The 21,578-nt window shown below is 65.7% G+C and overlaps 1 protein-coding gene across 2 annotated transcripts; it reads left to right on the top strand.

Annotated features, from left to right (window-relative positions):
- The first annotated feature begins 135 nt into the window (after nt 1-135).
- KCNQ4 (potassium voltage-gated channel subfamily Q member 4) lies at nt 136-19,599 on the top strand. Of its 2 annotated transcripts, XM_074894490.1 has the most exons (14): nt 136-416; nt 9,860-9,950; nt 10,667-10,793; nt 10,893-11,068; nt 11,147-11,272; nt 11,383-11,493; nt 11,640-11,735; nt 11,994-12,082; nt 13,097-13,252; nt 16,125-16,342; nt 16,459-16,561; nt 16,834-16,965; nt 17,143-17,278; nt 17,405-19,599. In XM_074894490.1, exons 1-14 carry the CDS (start codon nt 136-138, stop codon nt 17,621-17,623), a joined length of 2,061 nt encoding a protein of 686 aa, XP_074750591.1. In that variant the 3' UTR covers nt 17,624-19,599. The 2 variants fall into 2 exon arrangements, with proteins under 2 accessions (XP_074750591.1, XP_074750592.1); XM_074894491.1 differs by lacking the exon at nt 13,097-13,252.
- Nucleotides 19,600-21,578: the final 1,979 nt, after the last annotated feature.

Below are 21,578 nucleotides of genomic sequence, written 5' to 3'. Positions count from 1 at the left end.
CAGGTGGCACCGGGAAAGGCGGTACTGGTGGGAGCTGCCGTCCAGCGGAGCCGGACCGGGGGAGGGTGGGGGGGGGTCCCGAGCCCGGCGGGACCATGCGACGGGCGGCGGAGCCCTGAGCGGGGCCGGGACGCCATGGCCGGGGCGGCGGCGGCGGGGGGGGACGGCGGGGAGCGGCGGGCGGCGGCGCTGACGCTGACAGCGGTGCGCACCGAGGGTGCGGGGCCGCCCGGCGGGACCCCCCCACCCGGCGGGACCCCCCCGCCCCGCCGTCGGGGGCTGCTGGCGGGATCGCGCCCCGGGGCCGCCTCCCGCCCCGCCGGGCCCCCGCGGTGCTGCCGCCGCCGCCTCCAAAACTGCCTCTACAACGTGCTGGAGCGGCCCCGCGGATGGGCCTTCGTCTACCACGTCTTCATGTGAGTATTGGAATCCCGGGGGGGGTGGGGGGGTGGCTACCGGTTGCAGCATCCCGCCGCCCAGGGGCTGGTCCCGGGGTGGCTGGTCCCGGTGGGGCGGGCGGGGGCCGGTGTACCGGGGAGCCGCGGGGCAGCCGTCGCTCCGAGAGACCCCCGGCACCGGCTCCCCGGGCTCCACCGGAAAAGTTTCTCCGTGAGTGTTTGGCAGGGCGGGGGGGGGGGACACGCGGCGGCGGTGCCCGGTGCTGCCGCCGGTCCCGGTCCTGTCAGCGGGGCCGGTGCGATGGGAGCAGCGCGCTGGCGGGGCGCCGCCACCGGCTGGGCCCGGGGATGGCGGGGACGGGACAAACGGGGAGCCCCGGCGAGGTGGGGGGGTGAGCGGCGAGGGCTGAGTCCAGCGGCGGATTCGTGCCGGCGGCTCCGGTGCGAGGGGATGAGTGTGGCCCCGGGGGATGGGACTTGCTCTGCGGGGTGGCCCGGGTGCCCTGAGCCCCTTCTTGGTGACAGCGGCACGGAGCTGGTGTCCCCTCACCTGGGAGGGACCCCTGGCTGGGGACTCTGAGCCCGTGGGGAGCCTCAAAGGCCCCTGAAGGGGTGACAGGGCAGGTCTGGATGGGCCCAGGGTCCCTGTCGTGGTGTGCACCTGTAGCGGTGATGGGACACGGCCGAAGTGCCAGCCCAGCACCCCGGGAGCTGCGCCGGGGTGCGGGGGGGAAGGTGGGGAGTGGGTGTTCTGGACCCCGAGAGCTGCACCCGCGCCTGAACCCCAGCACTGGACCAGCCCCTCTCCAGGGACGGAGCCCGGGATGCTCCCAGTAGCCGCGCTGCTCCCTGCCCCGCCTCAGCGCGGTTTCCCGGGCAGGGGGCTGCTGCTCCGGCTTTCCCCGCTGGACCCGACTTTCCTCGCTGGCCACGGGCATCCACAAAGCAAAACCTTCTCCAAGACGTGTGGGTTCAGCTCCGGGCTGAGAAATTCAGCCCATTGGGCTGTAACAGGGTGCAGAGGTGGGGTGCCCGTACCGCACCCCTGTGCTGAGGGGCTGTGCCAGGCATGTGCGCTGTGTCCCGCAGCCCGGCTGGGCACAGACCCCTCTCTGAGAGGATGGGCCAAAAAACCACCTTTCCCTCTGCTTTCCGGAGCAGTAACACGGTGCTGAGTCGTTAGCAGGGTGTGCGAGCTGGAGCTCGTTAAAAGGCAGGAAAGTGGGTCTTGCCGAAGTTAGCACATTGAGGTGGCAGGATGAATTTGTCACTGGATAAAAGGGCACCTGAGCTCCCCGGGGAGCCGCGAGAGGAGCCAGGGGCCCATTTGTAACGCCTGCCGACACCTCCGCAGTGTGCTCCGGCAATACTCCCTACGCTGCAAATACTGCCCGCAAAAGAGCTTTTCCTGCAAGGAATTGATGGCAGCCAAAACCTCCTGCTAGGGGAGGGGGCTGAGGCTTTTTTGCATAAGTGCTCACCGGGCTCTGGAAGAGAGATCCCCCTGCTCACCTCACGGCTGAGCCGTGTGCGCCTGCGTGTCCTCCACTGGTTCTTCCCCCCAGCCTGTGCGTGTTTTGCCCCAGAAACAACCACATCGGACCGAGCGTCTCCCCTGGCAGAGCCCACCAAGCCCCGGGCCCTTCCTCTGCCCGGCCCCCAGCTCTTGGGCAATGGGCTTTGTCCTACATGGGCACAACGCGTCGACAGCAGGAGCAAAACGTCCTTTGGTGGGATGGGGAGGGTTTGTGTTCACTTGTTCGCTGAGTTTTAGGGCTGAGGTAACGCTGTCAGTCCTGCCGGGGCCCCCCTGAAGCCTGTGGAAGATGCCACAGCGGGCGCAAGGTGTGGAGGCCTGTTTTGTGAAACCTTCCCTGTGAATGTTGCTCCTTTTGCCTTCTTTCAAAGTTTGTTGTTTTTTTTTCTCTCCCGCAGCAGATGGGAGCTCCTAAGCTGTTGCAGTGCTGGGTACTGAAGTTCTCAGGAATGGTTTGTGTGCCTCAGTAGCTGAGGACTGATTTTAAAAAAGAGGAGGAAGGTGTTACCCCCACTTTGAGGGGGACTGAGGCACAGGGGAGATGAAGCCCATGGCCCAAGGTCCCCCAATGTCGGGGCAGCGCTGGTCGGAGGACCCATCCTCTGAGTCATGGCTCCCCCTGAGCAGCCTGGCTCCGAGACAGGGCTGAAAACTGCTAAAATGGAAATACCCGCTGAGAAGCGAAGCGCTTCCCTCCCCTGAGCGGGTTAGTGTCTGGGAGCACGTAGCAGGGCTGAGCTGATACCGTTTATTGGACAAATTCAGTCTCTTTCTGTCGGCAAATTGATCCCAAGTAGCTTCTCATCCCCAGCGCCCGCTCCGGGCTGGGCTTGGTGCTGCTGCACCTTGCAGGATGCTTTGGTGGCTGCACCGTCTCTGCGGCCCCTGAGCCCTGCCCGCAGCCCTGCCTGAGGGGTTGGAGCCCCTCAGAGCCCCCCCGTGCTGGGTGTCTGCAGGCTCCCGTGCTCCAGCGTTTGCAGGAAGGGGATGGGTGGAAGCGGGTGCCCGTGCAGGTGTAAAGCCGGGGCTGGGGTGTGTGCTGTTGGCCAGCCAGTCCCATCCCCTCTAACCCTGACCGTGGCCGGGCCGTGGAGGCGTGTGCCTGGGCTGGGCCGGCTCGCCAGGTTTGCAAAGCCATGCCTTGCCCTCTTGAAATGAGAGTTTCTAGCCCTGGAGCTTACAGAACAAATCTGGGAGTGCAACCAGAGCATTAACCTAAAGATTTTACACCCAGAAGACAAAAACTTCCTTCTCCAATCTCCACCTCTTCAGCAGACGGGCAGGCTGTTCTCATGCCCAGCTCGTGCCTTTAGCTGCGGCCTCTGCCCTTGGCACGGGCACTGCTGCCAGCCCGGGCCGGGGGCTGCCCCCCAGGGGGTCTCCAGCAGCCTGAGGGGGGGTTTCCAGTTCAGGCTGTTCCTCCCCATGTGCCAGCCCCCCTATGCGGCTCCCGGAGCTGCTGTCCCAATGGAACCTGGGCTCCGGGAGCTGGTATCGATGGTTATGAAACTGCTGGGTGCACCAGAAGCTCAGCTCAGCACTTTTCCGTTTCCTGGAGGAATGCTTTAATAAAGAACAGTTTGACCTGAAGCAAATTAGGGAAGACTGAGCCAGCAGCACCAGTAACAACCAGCAACCCCCTGCCTGAAGCACTGTCCCCGTTGCCGGGCCAGCCCGCTGCTGTTGGCAGCACCTCGCCTGGGTGCTGCTGAGTTTTATTTACCTTGTGAAAGTGTCACCCTGGGGCAAGGAAGAGACGGGAGCGCAGAGCTTGGAGGGTGCCCATCCCTCGGGCACGCAGGGCGGCTGTCCCATGGCACCCCCCCCTTGCTCTGGCTGTGTTAGGGGGGCAGGGGGGGTGCAGCTCCTGGCAGAGCCCCAAGGCAGACCCCGAGCCCACTTGGCACTGGGTGAGCAATGCCAAGCGCTGGCTCTCCTCGGCTCAGGGCTGGCCAGGCGCCTCAGGGAAATCCCGGCTGGCTCGGGGCGGTGGGGGTGCGATGGATGCAGGGCAGCAGCTGGCGGGTCCCCCCCCTGTGCACCAGCCAGCTCCTGGCCAGGGACCAGGCTGCTGACAGCCAGTATCTCCCGGAGTGTCTCTGCACAGGGATCCTGCTATGGCCGAGGGCTGCGATGGGCAGGATGGGTCTCCCGACCCCATGCAGGGCACCGGCACGATCCCGCAGCTCTGCCACGCTCCCCTATCTTTCCTCTTTTTCCCCTCTTTTTCCGAGGAAAAACCCTTTCCTCGCCGTGCTGGGGATTGTTGCCATCTTCAGTGCCCGCAGCAGCTCCAGCCCAGGCCCTCCCCAACCCACCCGGCGCCCTGCGATGGGCTGGAGCCCTGGAGGGTTTGCAGAGAAATTACCTCATCCCCTGCTCGGTGCTGCTCTCCACCTCCTGCTTGGTAAAAACCTCTTTTATTAAGTCTCGGGGTTTTAACTTGCTGTCACTGGTGTCTCCCCCAGTGGCTGCTGTGGTGGTTTCCCACCCAGCTGCTGGGCTCGCGTGGCCAAAATAAAGGGGCCTGGGGAGGCTGCGCCCTTCGAGGGGGGGGGTCTGCTCCCGGGGCCCCCCCCTGCTCACCTTGCCCAGGCTTGAAACAGGAGCTGCGCTTGGGAGAAATGTTAGCAGGAGGAGAAGCCGGCACAGCAGTTTCCCCAGCCTGATGCAGTGTCACCGGGGCATAAAATTAAGCAGCTTCGGCACAATGTGAAACTGTGCATTGATTTTTCTTTTTTTTTTTTTTTACCCTTTTCCCCTCTTGCTGCTCCTGTCTGACCCCCCCAGCCCAGAGCGGGAGGTGCTGTTTGGGTGCCCGAGGCTGGCCGGCCCCAATGGCCAGGCCGGGGGGAAGCCCCGCTGTGGGGGGTGCAGAGGGGATGCTCAGTCCCCCTGGAGAGGCTTCGGTGCTTTGTCCCCTCAGGGGTGGGGGTTGGAGTGGGGCTGAGCGAGCACCCAGACCTGCCCCATCTGCCCATGGGTGCTCCTGCCCTCCCTGCGATGTACTGGGGGGCTCAGCCTGCCTCGACATCTTGGGGCCACTCGTGTCCCTGTGCCCCAAAGATCCCCCATCCCCTACGGAGTCCCCAGGTGCTGGAGGGTGGGGACAGCCCCGATCCCTCTCCTGGGGTTCAAGGCCCATCAGGCATCTGAAAACACGCCGGTTTTCTTTTCCCTCACTTCAGCCAGCTCCTTGCCAGATGATTCAAGAGCAAAACTATCTCGGCTGCTCCGTGTGAGCGTCTTGGCACCGTCCGCAGGAGCCGTGTGACCGTGTTCCCCGTGGGGACTGCGGGGCTGGGGGTGGTGTGGGGGTGCCCTGCAAGGGTGATGGAGGCTGCGTCCGCAGGCTTTGGCTCCCGCTCGCCGCAGCACAAAGGTCTTGGGGCCGTCGGCTCCTGCGCGCTGTGGGACATCATCTGGAGCTGCTGCCGTGGGTGCTGCCAGGTCCCTGCCGTGGGTGCCGCCGGCTGCAGGAGGTGTGCAGCCCGCAGACAGGCTCATCATCCCAGCCCCTGCTTCCAGCCAGTGTCAGGCTGCTGGAAACACCCCATCCTGCCTTCCCCACCCCCCCCAGAACCCCCGGCTCTGGGGGCGAGGAGGGCTCTCAGGGCAGCACCTTTTCTCTCCCAGTGCTGAGAACCAGGTCGGGGCCAGGCTGGGAGCGTGGGCTGGGGTTTGCGGTGCCGGTGTCGCGGCGGGGCTGGCCGGCTCCTGGTCCAGCTCCCGTTTCTCTGACCGTGGGGAAACACTCGGTGCTTTTCTGCTTCTCTTCTCGGCGGCACAGGCAGGAGCGCGGCGCAGGACAGGCCCTGCCATGGTTACGGGCGCAAACAGGCCCGTTACACCCCGGTTATTTATATCCCCCGGAGCAGACAGCCGCCTGCTCCACCTCTCCTGAAGGGCTGTGGGGCGAGGGACGGGGGATTTGTAAGACGGGCTGTTTATACAGCTGCAGGCGGTGCTCGGGGAGCCCAACCGCGCGGGCCAGGGAGGCTGGAGAGCAAAGCACCATCCCCAGCCCTGTCCCCATCCTCACCCCGGCTGGGCTCGGGCAGTTTTGGGCCCAACAGCCGGGGGGGTACAGCCCAGCCAGACACCCAGCACCGCTGCCCAGCGCCGCGGGGACCTGGCAGTGCCACAATGGGGCCAGGCCTGGCCGGGGAAGGGAGCTGTGCGTTGGGCAGAGGTTCTTTGCCCGCTCGTCCCCTGGCTGAGCTGTTTATCCTGCGGCGCGTGGTATTTTCCTTCCACTGAGTTATTGCCGGGCTGTCAGCGTGGGCCTCCCTGGTGCTGCCAGCTCAGGACTTTCTCGCAGGGGGAGAGCCTGGGCCAATGTACCCCCACTTCGAGCCTGGCCGGCTCAGCCTGGCCGGGCTGTGCCATCCCCCTGCGCAGGCTCTGAGCATCCCGCTCCCGTCGGCACCGGCTGCACCGGGGTGCAGTGGCACAGCGTTGCCCAGACTATACCGGGGTGCAGCCCCTTCGCCCAGGGGTGGGCACCGGGTGCTGGCTGGTGCCTCCTTGCCCGGTGCTGCTCCTCGCTGGCCGGGGCTGACCTGGCCCCGCTCCCCCTGAGCTCAGCAGCTTTCCCGGCTCACCCGTTCCTCCACTGGCACCGCGCTGCCGGTGCAGGCAGGAGCATATGGCAAAGACCGCTCTAATGAAGATTAATATGAGGAGATTCACCTTCTCAAAGCCGGACCCCCCCACCGGGTTTTAATTATTTTGGGGAGGACTTTTCCTGCGGACAGACTTTGCTCCTGCAGGGGTGAGAGCAGCTGGAGGGGCCCCGTCCCTGTGCCCAGGCTGCCGGTGACGTGTCCCCTCTGGTGTGGGGAGCGACAGGAGCCCTTTGGGGAGGTGGCTGCTGGCTGGTGGGGGCTGGCAAGGGAAAGTTTATGGGGGAGAGCTGATGCACCGGCTCAGCAGCAACAGCATCTTCTCCCTCCATCCCCAGGACCCTGGTGCAGGGGAGTGGGGGGGCAGCGAGGCCTCTGCTGGGTCCTGCCCCACCATCTCTGCCCCATCCCTGCTTTCCCTGGCAGCGCTCCTTATATTTTTTTTTAGCCTCACTTGGTGGGTGGGAAGAGCAGTGAATTCGGGAGGGGGAGCGTGCCGGTGGGGAGCCTGGCACCGCCGGCACCACGCAGGGGTTTGATGGAGAGATTGGCCGAGCCCTCGGTGCGGGGCAGAGCTGCTGAGAGCAGCACTTCTGCCCCAGAGGGGGGACGGGGGTGGGGGGGGCCCGGCTGGTTCCTGGCTCCCAAGATGCCTTCAGGCATCTGACCCTTTCCCTAGGCTGCTTAGGCGCTGCCAGCACCGGGCCGGGGCGTTTGCCCAGGCTTTACAAGTTAATTCCTAGCAGGTGATGTGTTCCCAGAAAGTTTCTTTCCCAGCCAGCCCCGTGGGGCCTCGCATGCCCGTATCCTTCACTGAATCCTGTGGGATGCTGGGGTGGGAGGTGTCCCCACGCCAGGGATGTGCGTTTCCATCACCGCTCCCGCAGCACGGTTTTACCGACCGGTTGCTCACGGAGCTGCTTGTGGGGACGGGTGACAAGTGGGGATCCTGCTCGGTGCAAAGGCACCGTGAACCGCCGCTGCCTGAGGCAGGGCCACCCACAGCATGTCCCCATGGGACCAGCATGTGCCCAGGCACCCAGGGACCCCCCCTCCCCGCTGCCCAGCCGGGGCGAGAGGCACAAATCTTTGCGGGCTGGGAGAATTCTGCCTTTTCTTCTGCTTTGTGCTTCGCTGCCCATGTAATTGCCCGCTAAATCCTGATTGTATAATCTTCATCGCTGATGGTGCACAAAGCAGAACGGCTCTGCCCTGGGCCGCTCAGGAGGCCGGTGACCTGCTCAGGGCTCCCTGCCCGCGGCCCTGCTGCCTGCTGTGCCAGTGCAGGCAGGACAGGGGTATGGCTGTGCCCGGCTGTGCCTTCAGCTGCCGGAGGAATTAACGGCAGAACTGCTGGGCTGGGGGAAAGGGGCTCGATGGATAATTCAGAGGGAGAAGGAACTGGCTCCAGCCTTCTGCCTTGCAGATGTGGAGTGCCTGGGAGAGGAGCATCATCCTCCGCAGCGAGGGCAGGGAGGTGTGGAGGCTGCGACACTCCCAGCCCTTCCTTCCTGTAGCTGGCACATGGTGTGTCGCTCCGGCTCTCCCTTCTCCGTACTCTGGATCCAATGCTTCCCCCATTCCCTGGGGTTTCTCTGCCATCAGTCCCATCTCCAGTTTCCCCTGCTGGTGGTTTTGGGGAAGGGGACCTGTCTGTCCCCTTTAGGCTGGGTTTTGAGCTGGGTGCTCCCCCCCCTTGCCCCACTGTGGGCCTGGGGCACTTGGCAGCCCCCTCATGCCATGCCCAGGTTTGCAGAGCCCCCAGCCCGACACAAACTGGGGGGTCACTGGGTGGGTGCGTGTGTCCCTGGGCCATGCTCAGCCTTGGGGGGGCCTCGGATCCCCCCCACCCCCAATGCTCAGTGTCTGTGCCTGGTCCCACGGAGGGCACAGAGCATCGTCCCCTCTCCCCCACGTCACCCTGCCAGCTCTGGGCCCGGGGTGTGGGTTGGGTCTGGTTTCACCCCTCGCCCACCCCAGGCAGCCGGTTCAGCTCTAAAACTCCACATCAGCAACGAGACGGGAAAGTGCTCCCGAGTGGGTGTCAGGCAGCATCTCCCCGAGCCGAGCCCCCCTGTGCTCCCTGGAGCACCACGGATGGGTCCCATGGGCATTGCTCACCGTGGGGAGATGGTGCTGGGGGGGATGAGATGGGTGCCCACCAGTTCAGGGACGGGGTGCCAGGGCCACCTCGCTTGCACTGCCGGGGCCTCAGCCTGGCCACCCCGGTGCTGCCGGTGGGGCCTCCCTGCAGTGCCGTGGGGCTGCGGGTCCCCGGGGTCCCCGGTGCCGTTACGGAGCCGGCTCTGGCGGAGCAGTGGCCCTTTGCACGCCATCACGTGGGCCGGTGGCACAAGCCCTCCGCTTTCCATTTTTAGAATTGCTGGATCAGGGGAAAAAATGTATTTTGGGAGTTTGATTTGCTTCAGAGTCTATTTTTTTTTTTCCCCTCCTTATTTTAAATGGGCCAAAGCCCCTTGTGTCTTAACCCAGCTCCTGAGGACAAAGAGCCCTGGAGCAGCTCCCTGTTAACTCTTCCCCTGGGTTGGCTGTTCCCAGGTGGCCCCTGTGGCCCCGGCATGTCCCCATGGTGGCAGTGATGCTGGGGACAGGCAGGAGAAGCTCTGCTCCCCTTTCTGCAGCAGCAGCAGCACCCTGCTGTGGTGCAGGACCCCCCCCAGCTCCCTCCCTGCCTTTACTTAGTGGTTGTTTTGCCCGGGCAGAGGCCGCAGGGCCACGGCAGAGCCTGGCACTGAGCCCTGTGGCCACTGGAGCCTGGTCCTCCTCCTCGGTGCCTGTGGGGCAGCCCGGGGATGTCCCATGCCACCAGCCAGGGCTGGCACACGGGTGCCATGCAGGACTGGTCCCCATCACAGAGGGGACCAGTGGGAGCAATGTTCCCTCTGGGCACGTGGCTTGGGGGGCACCACGGGACCCCGGGCCCTGGCTGAGGGTGAGCAGAGAGCCCGTCCCGGGTGTGCCGGAGGGATGTGCAGGGAATGGAGGGGTCCCATCCTGGGCACTCAGGGAGGTGCTGCCTGCACTGGGCATCCCAGTGCCACCGGCAGCCTTGGGCAGACGGGTTTTGGGCGCAGCCCTGTGCTGCACCCACGGGCAGCTGCTTCTGGGCTCCTGAATCACTCTGTGCCACCTTTGAGGGACAAACCATGTCCCCAGTGGCTGAGCCACGGCCGTGAAGGTCTCAGCTGGGGGGGTCAGGCTGGGAGCAGGGGCCAGCACCGCAAGCTGGGTTCTCCCCAACTGGCCCCGACACCCGCGCCAACACCTTCTCCTTCCAGATTCCTCCTTGTCTTCAGCTGCCTGGTGCTGTCGGTCTTCTCCACCATCCAGGAGCACCAGAAATTGGCCAACGAGTGCCTCTTCATCCTGGTAAGTGTGGAGCAGGGCTGTCACTCCCACTCTCCCTCCCCACATTACACCCTGAGAAACTCAGACAAAACCCCTCCAACCCCTTCCCCAGCTCAGATGTCACTACTTAACATTGGTGTTAATGGTGGTGGCCTCTCCAGCACGCTGGGGAGAAGCTGCGCGGTGGCCTCGCTGCTGCAGGTGTCCCCACGGCTCGGGGTGGCCCGTCACCGCAGCTGGACCTCTGCGGTGAGGAGAGGCATAAACCACAGGGAAAGGCAGGGCAGGAGGGGCTAAAAGAGGCAACTTTCCCCCAAACTGTCAGAAACGGCTGACGCTGGAGTTCTTCCGAGTGATGGAGACTAAATTGGGAAGGTCCTTGTGACTTTCCCGCGAGTAAGCAGAACGGGGGCTTGTTTCTGCGAGAGGTAGGAGGACAATGCTGACAGCGGAGGAAAAGGACCCAGCTCGGTGTGAGCTTGGCACAGGTAGGAGAGCTGGGCTGCTCAGACAGGCTCGACGGCCACGGCTCCCGTCTCGCTGCCCTGATTCCCCCGGGATGGCTCCAGCCGGGGCTGTGACCCTGGGGGGACACTGCACTCCCCGCTGCACCCTCCTCAGCACCAGCATTTCATTTGGCCGCCCCCACCCCTCAAAGCTTCCCACCCATGTGCCACCCTGCCCCTGCCCTCCCCACCTCACCCTCCTGCCCCCGCATTTTCCCCCCTCCCTGGCAGGAGTTCGTCATGATCGTGGTGTTCGGCATGGAGTACATCATCCGCGTGTGGTCCGCCGGGTGCTGCTGCCGCTACCGGGGCTGGAGGGGACGCTTCCGCTTTGCCAGGAAACCCTTCTGCGTTATAGGTACTGGGGGGGGAGCGCAGGGATTTGGGGACTGGCAGCGTCACCCACGCCACGGCTGTTAGAGAAGAGCGGGCGCCCCTGACTCTCGCTATCCCTTAGATTTCATCGTCTTCATCGCCTCGGTGGCCGTCATCGCCGCCGGCACCCAGGGCAACATCTTCGCCACCTCGGCGCTGCGCAGCATGCGCTTCCTGCAGATTCTGCGCATGGTGCGCATGGACCGGCGCGGCGGCACCTGGAAGCTGCTGGGCTCCGTTGTCTACGCCCACAGCAAGGTGAGGACGGGGGGACACGGCCTGGCCACCCCCCACACCTCTTCCCGAGCCCCCTCTAACCCCGCTCTGCCCTGGCAGGAGCTCATCACCGCCTGGTACATCGGCTTCCTGGTGCTCATCTTCGCCTCCTTCCTCGTCTACCTGGCTGAGAAGGATGCGAACGCCCAGTTCACCACCTACGCCGACTCGCTATGGTGGGGCACGGTAAGCTCGGCCACCGCGGCCCCCCAGCCCCGGGAGGGGATGAAGAGGGTGGGATGGGGCCATGGGGGGGGAAGTCCCTCCAGGCCTTCCCCTGCTCTGCCCCTGGGCAGGTCACCCTCACCACCATCGGCTACGGGGACAAGACACCAGAGACGTGGCTGGGACGGATGCTGGCGGCCGGCTTCGCCCTGCTCGGCATCTCCTTCTTTGCACTGCCTGCCGTGAGTAGGACAGGGGAGAGGGGCCCTGTGCCTCCTGCCCCGCAGAAATCGGGGAGAAAAGGGCCAAATCCACCCCTGTGGTGGGAGGGTCCCCACCTCTAGCAGCGTGTCTGGCGCCCACGGACCCCGTCCCCTCCCATCCTCAGGGGATCCTGGGCTCCGGCTTCGCCCTCAAAGTGCAGGAGCAGCATCGGCAGAAGCACTTTGAGAAGAGGCGAACTCCAGCGGCGAATCTCATCCAGGTAGCGCAGGGCTGGCCTGTCCTGCCCCATCCCTTCCCGGCGATGCTCTGCTGTCCCCTCCTCCATCTGCTCTGCCTGTCCCTGTCTGCTTCAGGCAGGACCCAAACTCCTGACCCCACATCTGGCAGCCGGCTCCTTTGGGCTGGACTCTGCCTGTGGTGGCCAAGGGGGATGGAGGGGGCTGGAGGGGGTGGTCTCGCCTCCTGACCCCACAGGGGCTGATCCTGATGCCCGGGGATGTGTCTCGCTCCCGCATAGGCTGCCTGGCGCCTGTACTCGACAGACGACAGCCGGGTGTACCTGACGGCCACGTGGTGTTACTACGACAGCCTCCTGCCCTCCTTCAGGTAGGCAGGGTGCAGGCAAGGGCTGTGGGGGTCCCAGGGGGGTCCCTGAGGCACCAGGAGGGGCCACGTGGAGCCACCGAGGGCTCGGTGAGGTTGAGCAGCACGGACGGCTGCTCAGCCCTGGGACGCCGGAGCCCCAACACAGCATCTGCCGAAGTGCCCAACACCTTCCTCCATCCTCACCATCCTCACAGCGCCCAGTGCCCGTCCCACCCTGTCCCCTCCCACCCCATCCGTGGCCTTCCTCCAGCACTGCCGCGGGGAAGAGGAAGGTGCCAGCGGCCGCAGGGACCTCGTGTGACCCTGCCCTCCTGCCTGCCCCCGCCTGTGCGTCCTGCCTGCGCTCCGCGTGTTCCTTTGTGGTGACAAATTCATTGTTCTGTTTCCCTCTTTCATTTTTTCAAAGACAGGGCTCTTAACAGCCGTCGCAGTGAGTCCCCCTGGTCCCCGACCGAGGAGATCCGGCTTCCCGCTGTCGCTGCCGAGCGCGGTGCTGGGCTTTCCCGGCCCCTCCTGCCGTGCCAGGAGCCATTTCTCCGGCAACGGGGAGTTGAGATAAGGCCGGGCTCGATCCCTGATGAGTCTGAGCTTTCCCCTCCCGGCTGCTCTGGCAGTGCCCATACCCCCAGCTGGGATGGTGGCAGGTCCCCCTGTCCCCATCCCGTGCCAAGGGTGTTGTCCTGCCGGTCCCCTGCCTGACCCAGCCCTCCCAGCACGGGTCCAACCCCTCTGCCAGTGCCCAGCCTCTGTGGGGCCCATTCCCAGCACCCCCTCCCCAGCACCGTCACCCCTGGGTGCCGGCAGCACCCGCTGCTGCCTCAACCCACAGTGCCAGTCGGAGCTGTTAAGACACCGTCTTTTGAAGGAAAGTGCTGGTCTTTGCTTCTGGTTTTGCTCTGGTTTTGCTTTGGTTTGCGCAGAGGAGGACCCGGCTCTGCTCAGCCTTGGTTTGCTCATCTCATTTGCTTTGGAAAGTTTTAATTTCTCCGTGTTTTTATTTAACCCCAACCTCAGAGAGCTGGTCCTAATGTTTGAGCATTTGCACCGAGTCCGCAACGGAGGATTTAGGAATTCAGAGGTGAAAAAATTGCCCGACGGAGCCCCACCGCCTTATCACTCCTTCACCCCTGGCCAGAAAAGCACCAGCCCCGCTGCTTGTCCAGGGGACAGGTAGGAGGGTGCAGCCCCACAGCCCCACGTTCTCCCCCCTCTCTGCCCTCTCTCCTCTGCTCGTCTGTGTCCGCCTGCGACGCCACCGCGGTGCCTGTCACCGCCAGACCGGACCCCAGAGGAGCAGCCCCCGGCCCCGCTCCCCCCCCAGCGCCATGCCGGGGCACCCATCCTGCTCTGCCGCTGGCTGCCAGCCCCGCTCCTGGCCCGCAGCTCCCAAGGGGACACATTTGCTCCCCGTGGATGGACTCTGAGCTGTTGGACCATCACGAAGCCTCCTGCAATGTTCAGCTCCACCTCGCTGCCCTTTTTGACGTGGCCTTGGCACCGGGACCTTGCACGGGGCGACTAAGCGGGGCTGAAAACAGCCCTGCAAAGGCAATGCTGTGAGCCCGGCAAGGCTGGAGCTGCGTGGCCCTGCTGCAGAGCCAGGCAAGGAGCAAAAACCAGTTCCTGCAGTCCAAAACGGGCTTCCCGTGGCCACAGCAGTGGGGAGCGGCGATGCCAACCTGCCCCAGTGCTGACAAGAAGAGGCAAGAGGGTTCAGGGCTGCTCTGCGCCACGTCCCCGGTCCCCTCTGACCGAAGAGCATCCCCAGCGTGCCACCACGGCTGCTGGCCTTCCACCCAGGACATCGGCACGGCGTGGGGCCCCGGGCCAGCGTCAGGGTTAGGTAGGGGGAGGCAGCGCTGCTCCTCCATGGTGTCGTGCCTCAGTTTCCCCTGTGATGCCAGAGACGGGGCTGCGGGAGGGCTGGCACGGCGTGGGGATGTGCCGAGCCGTGGGGCTGCGGCTGCCCTGCTGCGGGGGCCGAGGGGGACCTGCTCCCCCCGCCAGCCCCGAGGTGAGTATGGGCTTGGGGGGCTCCTCCTTGCGGCAGCACCAGCCTGGGCTGTTTCCCAGGGAAAAAATCCCACCTGGGGGGACCCGAGCCTCCCCCCATCTCTTCTGCGAGCATCACCTCTCATAACATCTCATCTTCTCTCTCTCCTTCCCTCTCCTGCTCACTCTCCTCCATCCCTCCAACCTCCCCCCAAACCTTCTGTGCCCCCCCACTCCCCCCCCCCAAGCTGGAAGGAGGAGGACGTGCAACCCCACAAGTGCTTACGCCTCAGGTAACGTTCGCCCCCGGCAGTGGCCGCAGCCAGCAGGGCAGGGGCCGGGGGGCTGCAGGGCCCCAGCGACGTTTGCAGGGTCGCTGCCGTTCAGCTGCTCAGCACCAAAAATCGCTTTTTTTGGCGGAGAAACCGGACTTTCCTCTGCGGAGCAGGCATTGGTGTTTATACAGGACCTACACAAACAACTTGACTCGTGCTTCAGAGGCCGGTACCGTGGCCGGGTCCGGTGGAGTGGGAGGTGCTCACCGGCGGCAGGCAGGGACCCTGCGCCCACGCGTCGGGGTGCAGGCATGGCCGGGGGGTCAGGGACACGGTGGCCCGGGATGCTCCACTCCTGGCCACAAGCTAACTCTCGTTTTCTCCTGTGTCTCTGCCCTGACCCTCCAGCCCGATCTTTAGTGGTAAGAGGAGGCTCTTGCGGACGTGGGGCACGTGGAGACGGAGGTACTGCCTGCCCATCCCGGCTGCCTGCGCTGGGCTGGGGAGCACTGGGGGGCATGGTGCTCCGTGCCGGGCTGCCTGCGGGGTGGAGGGGCTGGGGGGGGTGAGGCAGAGGGGGTGCAGGGTGAAGAATGAGCCTTCCGCAGCGTCTGTGCGTGGCCTGGGCTGAGCTGCCTGTCCCCGCGCTCCCCCACCGGCTCCCACAGCTAGCCCTGCCTCAGTTTCCCCCTCCTTGCGGCATGGATGAGCCCAGTCCGGTGACCGTGCTGGGCTTGCCAAGTCCAACAAGAGGCACTTGGATGTTTATTTTATGTTTATTTATTCTGGATGTTTATCCGGCCTCCGGCACAGCCTGGCAGCACCGCGTGCCACCCGCTGCAGGGGCTTGTGTCAGCCCTGCTTGCCTGGGACCAGCTCACCAACAACCTGCATGGGGAGGGGCTGGGAGCCCGGTGCCCTGCCTGTACCCCTGCCTGTACCCCTGCCTGTACCCCTGCCTTGCCCTGTGACTCCTGGCCCGGGAAATTCAGGAGGCTCCCAAATGCCAGGTTTCGTGGAGCCTGTTGTGCACCAGGTTTGGGGTTTACTCCTCGTCCTCCGCAACTTCCACTTCCTCCGCTCACATCTGCTTGGCCTCCTCGCGTGTCCCAAGGTGTGCTGGTGCTCCCTCGTCACACAAAAGGCAGCACCAGATGGTGTTTTTGTGTAGGTCCTACATAAACGATGCCTGTTGTTCCCCCCGCCCCCAACCCAGCGCAGCGGCTGGTTTCAGGAGCAGAGCTTGTGTTAGGGCAGGAGGGGGGCTGCTCCTCTCGCCCGCCGGAGCAGAGCCTGAGTTAGGTGCTGCAGCCTGGAAGAGGAGGAGGAGGAGGAGGATGAAGGGGCCTGGCCGGGTGCCCCAGGACGCCCGGTGCCAGTGGGGATGGGGCAGGGCTGCTCCCTGCGGGACTGGGGCCAGTTGCTCCGCCGGCGTCTCTGCTGCGTGTCCTCCCTCTCCCCGCTCTCCTTGTCTGTCTCCTCTTTTCTCTGCTTTCAGAGCGGGGGGGAAAAAAGATCTTTAAAGCAGTGACCCCCAAGCTGCTCCCACACGGGCACGTGGTACCGCCTGCTCCCGGCCTGGCTCCTGTGCGAGCTTGTGCCCATCGTGTGCCGGGGTCTCTCCATGAGCTCGGCACAGCCTCCCCCATCCTCACCCCCCCCCACGGTGGGCACCGCATGTGCCCGCAGCAGGGATCTGCTCCCCTTCCCTGTCCCCATCCCCCTGTCCCCCCCCCAGTTCCCACTGGCCTCTGACGCTGCCCACTCCCGTGCAGCAACAAGATGGGCATCAAGGACCGCATCCGGCTGAGCAGCTCGCAGCGGCAGGGCAGCCGGGGCAGGCAGCACCTGGGGCCCCCCCTGCACCGCTCCCCCAGCACCGAGGACATCCCCGAGGCCTCCAGCCCCACCAAGGTGCAGAAGAGCTGGAGCTTCAATGACCGGACCCGCTTCCGCGCGTCCCTGAGGCTCAAGCCACGAATCCCAGTTGAGGGTACTGGTGGGGACTGGGTCTGGTTGTGGGGTCACGCTGGGGGGCTGCAGGCATTTTGGGGGGCAAAAGGGGACAGCCCTCAGTCTCTGCCACCCACCCACTCTTGGCACCTACAGCCGACTGCCCGCCGGAGGACAGCGGGGAGGAGAAGAGCTCCCACTGCGACCTGACCTTCGAGGACATCATGCCAGCAGTGAAGACCCTCATCCGGGCTGTCAGGTGAGACTGTCCCGTCCCACATCCCCCAGCTTCCATCCTGCCATCCCCAGCTCCTCCCCTTGGGGACAAGGGGACATGTCCAGAGACACCCCCCCATCCAGCCCATGGTGGTGGCCGAGCCGGGCCAGGAGCACCGACAGCTCCTGGCTCAGCCCCCCCATGGGGACAGGGATCAGGACCTCAGTGCTTTGCATGCACGCCCCCCTCCCTCACCCCCCCCAGCACCCCCAGTCCTTCCCAGTGCCCTGCAGCCAGCCTGGGTGTCCCTGCAGGATCCTGAAGTTCCTGGTGGCCAAAAGGAAGTTCAAGGAGACCTTGCGTCCCTACGATGTCAAGGACGTCATCGAGCAGTACTCGGCTGGCCACCTGGACATGTTGGGCAGAATCAAGAGCCTGCAGATGCGGTGAGCTACCCTGGGGGTGGGGAGGGGGCTCCGCTGGCTCTCCCCCCACTAGCCATGCCCACAGGAAGGGGTGCTGGCCCGTCGCTATGGCTGGGACATGTTCCCAGAGCCCCATCCCTTGTGGTGTCCCTCGGGTTGGCTGGGAGTGATGGGCTGTGTCCCTCCTCTCCCTGCCAGCGTGGACCAGATCGTGGGCAGGGGGGCCCTGGCTGCGGACAAGAAGGTGCGGGAGAAGGGGGAGAAGGCGGCGCTGGAGACGGAGCTGGTGGACGAGCTCAGCATGATGGGGCGCGTGGTCAAAGTGGAGAGGCAGGTCAGGAGGGGACAACCCCCAGGGAACATGTCACCGGCCCTTTGGCGCCTGCGGGGTGGGGGAGCCGGGACCGCCAGGTCCCCTCCCCGTGAGGGGGGACCCGCTCAGCCCTGCCCTCCCTTGTAGGTGCAGTCCATCGAGCACAAGCTGGACCTGCTGCTCGGCCTCTACTCCCAGTGCCTCCGCAAGGGCTCCATCAACTCCTTCAGCCTGGCCGCTGTGCAGGTGCCCCCCTGCGAGCCCGACATCACCTCAGACTACCACAGCCCCGTGGACCACGAGGACATCTCGGTCTCTGCCCAGACCCTGAACATCTCCAGGTCGGCCAGCGCCAACATGGACTGAGCAGGGAGGCAGCGGGACGGCTCCTGCCAGCGTGAAGCGGTGGGACAGGACGCCGGGACGTGGGAGCGGCGGGGACATCCCTCGTCGTGTTACTTGAACCAAGCCTGCCTTTGCGGGGGCCACGGCTGCAGCGGGGTTCCCGCTTTGGGGATGGGGTGGGAGCCCGTGGCACTGCAGCACGGCCAGCCCACGCTCCCGGGATGTTCCTGAGATGCTCCTGGGATGCTCCTGCCCTTCCCGGAGGGTAAGACCCCCCCACCCCAGCCATGGTGGGGATGCTCTATCCCCTGGGGTTTGGCTCATAGCCCCAGCCCCAACCCTCAGGATGTGTCCAGCTCCCCGGCGGGGCCCTGCCTGGTCCCCCGGCACCGAGCCACGGCCACTGGCCACCTATGCAAGGCTCCATCTCCCTTCCGCTGCCAGAGCTGAGCAGGGGCGTTGGGGTTTCATCTGTGTCGCTCCAGGTCAGGGCAGTGGTGGGGGCCCCCCCAGGCCGGGGAGTGGGGCTCTGTCCCCCCTTCACTCTCTTCTGCCTGGGTTTTTTCCCTGCACGCAGAGCGGCAGCTGCGGCTGCACCTCTAGAAGCACAGCAGAGCCTTCTGCCTGCCCGTGCATGCTCCCAGGGCAATATATATATAGAAGAGATATATATATATTTATGCAATAATGTCTTAATATGCAACGCCCCCGGGAAGAGCAACCCGTGGGGACATAGGCAATAAGCAAACCCCCTCTATGAGCGCACAGGGCTGGATCCTGCTGCCCGTGGGGGCCCGCCTGGGTGCCCTGGGGGCTTGGGGCTGATAAACCTCTGCCCGAGGGTGGCCCCGGGGCTACAGGGCTGGGCAGGGGGGGCTGTGGAGGAGGGAGGGGTGCAGGCACAGGCGATGGGGATAGTGGTCCCCGAGGAGCATCCCTCCCTCTCGTGTCCCAGACCCTGCTCTTGTGTAGAGGATTCCTTCTCTGCCAGGTCCTGCGGTGCTCAGTTTGTCCCTCCCCATGTCCCCGTCCCCTCCGTGGCCCGGGGAGCACGGGCCGGGCCTGGGGGGTGACTGCCCGGTGGGGACAGAGCGGTGTTGGCCTCCTTGCATGCCACTCGCAGCAGAGCCACGGCAGCTCCCGCACCACCCCGCTCCCCATCGCTGCCCTGACCCCAGCCCTGGGGCCGGTTTCCAGTCCCGCAGCGCTGGGCTGAGCTGGGCTGGAAGCGATCGATCGTGGTTGTGCCAAAGTTTGCCGAGCTGGGACTGGTGCCTGCTCCTGCATGGCCGGGGGTCCCGGGCGGGGGGCTCGGTGCCCGGCGGGGGCTCGGCAGCACCACCTGCGTGATCTGACCTGGGCTGGCCAGGACCCACGGACCCCCTCGCCGCCGGTGCGGCCGCTTCCTGGGCTTCGGACCGTGGGATTTGCACCCCCCGCTTCCCAAGCCCACCCTGTGCAGAGGCAGCGGGGACCCCCCCGACCCTGCTCGTTTTTCTTGCCTTCTTAGTGCATGTGGCCAGCGCGGGCCGTGCCAGAGCCGCTTGCAGCCTCCCCCTTGCTCCTGCACCACCCTGGCCCCCTCCCCTCGCCCCGAGGGTGCCTGTCCCCCCCGGCTGGGCCATGGGGGCACGAGGGGACAGCCATGGGTGGGCAAGTAGTGGGCCAGCGCGTGGGTGTCCGGGCATGGGGCGAGGGCACATGCGACAGCTTTGCCTGCAGCCGCATGCAGGAACTAACTCGTAGGACCTTCCCCGGGGCTGGCTGGTCCCCGCAGACCTCCCCAGCCAGCGGTAGTTACCTCACTTGATTAACTTATTAACTTATTTGTTTCATTAAAATTTGGAGTAGAGGCTGCCTGCCTGCCTGCTGTCTCTCTCCCGGCTCTCCCGAGAGGTGGCACTCCAGCCCCACCGAGCGCCGTGGCCACTGGACCCCGGCATCCGGCCACTAGACTCAGGCGTCTGGCAACTGGACCCAGGCATCCGGCCACCTCCCTGCCCCAGTCCCAGTCTCCCCTGGAGCCGCGGCAGCCCCCGAATCGGGAGTGGGGCTCCAGCTCAGACTCAATCGCCCTCCTTGACTTCGTGGTGCCTGGGGGCTGCAGGCCTGATGCCGCTGCAGAGGGGCCCGTGCCCTGGATTTGGGACGCAGGGCTGGTGGGGAGGGTCACCTCCCCGGGAAGGGCTGTGCCCCATCTGCCTCTTTAGAAGTGCCACGGTGTGTCCCCAAAGGGGGGACAACGCTGTGATGGTCCCAGAGCCACCCCAGAGGAGGTGAGGGTGCGAGTCCCCTTCCCCAGGAGACCACAACCCCTCGAGGGCTGGCAAAGCCTTCACCCCATCCCTGGGCGCTGGCACCCCAGGATGTGGGGGGCTGTTTGGGACCAGGGGTGGCCTCTTTCCGCGCCGCCCTGCCCTGGCGCTGGCTGGGGAGGAAGCCGGGGCTCGTCGCAGGTCAGTCCCTGCCTTTCCTGGCTGCTTCTTGCCAACAAACCCGCTACCGGCTCGTCCGGGCACGCTGGGCTGTGCCGAGCACTGCGGGGGCCAGCACCTCCCTGCCCCGGCCTGCTGGGATGAGGGTCTGGGGGTGACTCCGGTGTCCCCCCCCATCCCCACCAAGCTCCTGGTGTGCGGGGTGCGATCCTGGGGAGCCTCAGTCACCCCCTGGCACAGCGCGCGTCCGGCTGGCGGGCGGCCCCGGCGCTGCTTTGAAGCAGCAGCTTTGAAGGGGGGGCCAAGCCACAGCAGCACCCAGAAAGCCCCACGTGAGCGACTGGGTGGCTTCCCCGGGTGGGTTTGGAGGGGAGCATCTCCCCAACAGCTGGGGGGGGTCTTCCCCCTGCCACAGGGTTGGGCATTGCTGGGGTGCCCACCCTGCACCCCACAGGGATGGCAGCGCTGTGCAGCGGGTGCAGCTCGGCAGAGCCCGTGCGTGTCCCTGCTGCTCCGGGGGGCAGCCAGGGACAACCCACCCAAATCTGGGCTCGGCATGGGGCCCGGTGCTGGGCAGGGCAAGCGTGCGTGCCAGCCCACGGCGCTCAGCTCAGCTTCCTGCGGCCACGTGAGCCCAAGGTGCCCTGGCTGGACTTTGCCCCCCCCCTCCACCTTGGCTCCTCCATGTGTGTGAGAGGCTGCGGGGGACAGGCCTGGCTGGGGATGGGAGGGGGGGGACACGCTCTGGGGGAGATGGCAGCGTCAGAGGGACACGCAGCGAGCTGTGACCCCGCAGCGCCGGCTCGCTGCGTCCCGCTGAGAGCGACGCTTGGCACGCCGAGCACGGCCGCAGGAAGGGGGTGAGGGGGGGCTCGGAAGCACTTGGACTGTCGCTGCTCCTGCCTCCACACACGAGCCCTTATCAGCTGGAGGGGGCCAGGGGCAACAACGGGAAGGGGAAGGGGCCAGCGCCCCACAGCATCCTCAGCTGCTGGCAGGAGCACAAGGATGGGCGGGGGGGGGGGGGGGGGGTGCGGGGGGGATCAGAAGCTCCTTTTTGCCAGTGGCTTTGCTTTGTCCCCGGAGGGTCTTGGGGAATTTGTGACTCACTCTGGATTCCTGTCAGTCCAGTCATGGAGAAAGTACACGAGGTTGGAGACAGTCGGACTCCGGGCCGGACCCAGTTCCTTCCTGAGGCGCTCAGCAGCCCTCCAGCTCGGCCCAAGGCCACACTTGCAGGAAAAGGCCTTTCCGTGAGCGCCAGCCGAGCGGCCGGGCGGGGGTCCCAGCAGATGGGGCTCTTGCAGGACCCTCGTCCGGGCACCCAGCGCACCCTGGGGTCCCAGGGAGCGGGCAGCCCTCATGCCCAGCGGAGTGCGGTGCTCCCCGGGGTGCAAGCACACCCTGACCAGCCACAGCATCCTCCCTGCCAGGAGCCAGGAGCCCCCCAGGCCTGCCCCAGCTCTCCCGTGGCCACCCAGGGAGCCCCGCTCCCCTCCTCCCACCACCCTCAGTGCCTCCCGTCCTGGCTGCCGTGAGGC

This window comes from Strix uralensis, chromosome 25 (assembly GCF_047716275.1).
Source record: "Strix uralensis isolate ZFMK-TIS-50842 chromosome 25, bStrUra1, whole genome shotgun sequence".
NCBI classification, from domain to species: Eukaryota; Metazoa; Chordata; class Aves; order Strigiformes; family Strigidae; genus Strix; species Strix uralensis.
Note: the sequence above shows the minus strand (reverse complement) of the source record. Positions and strands in the feature narration are given on the sequence as shown.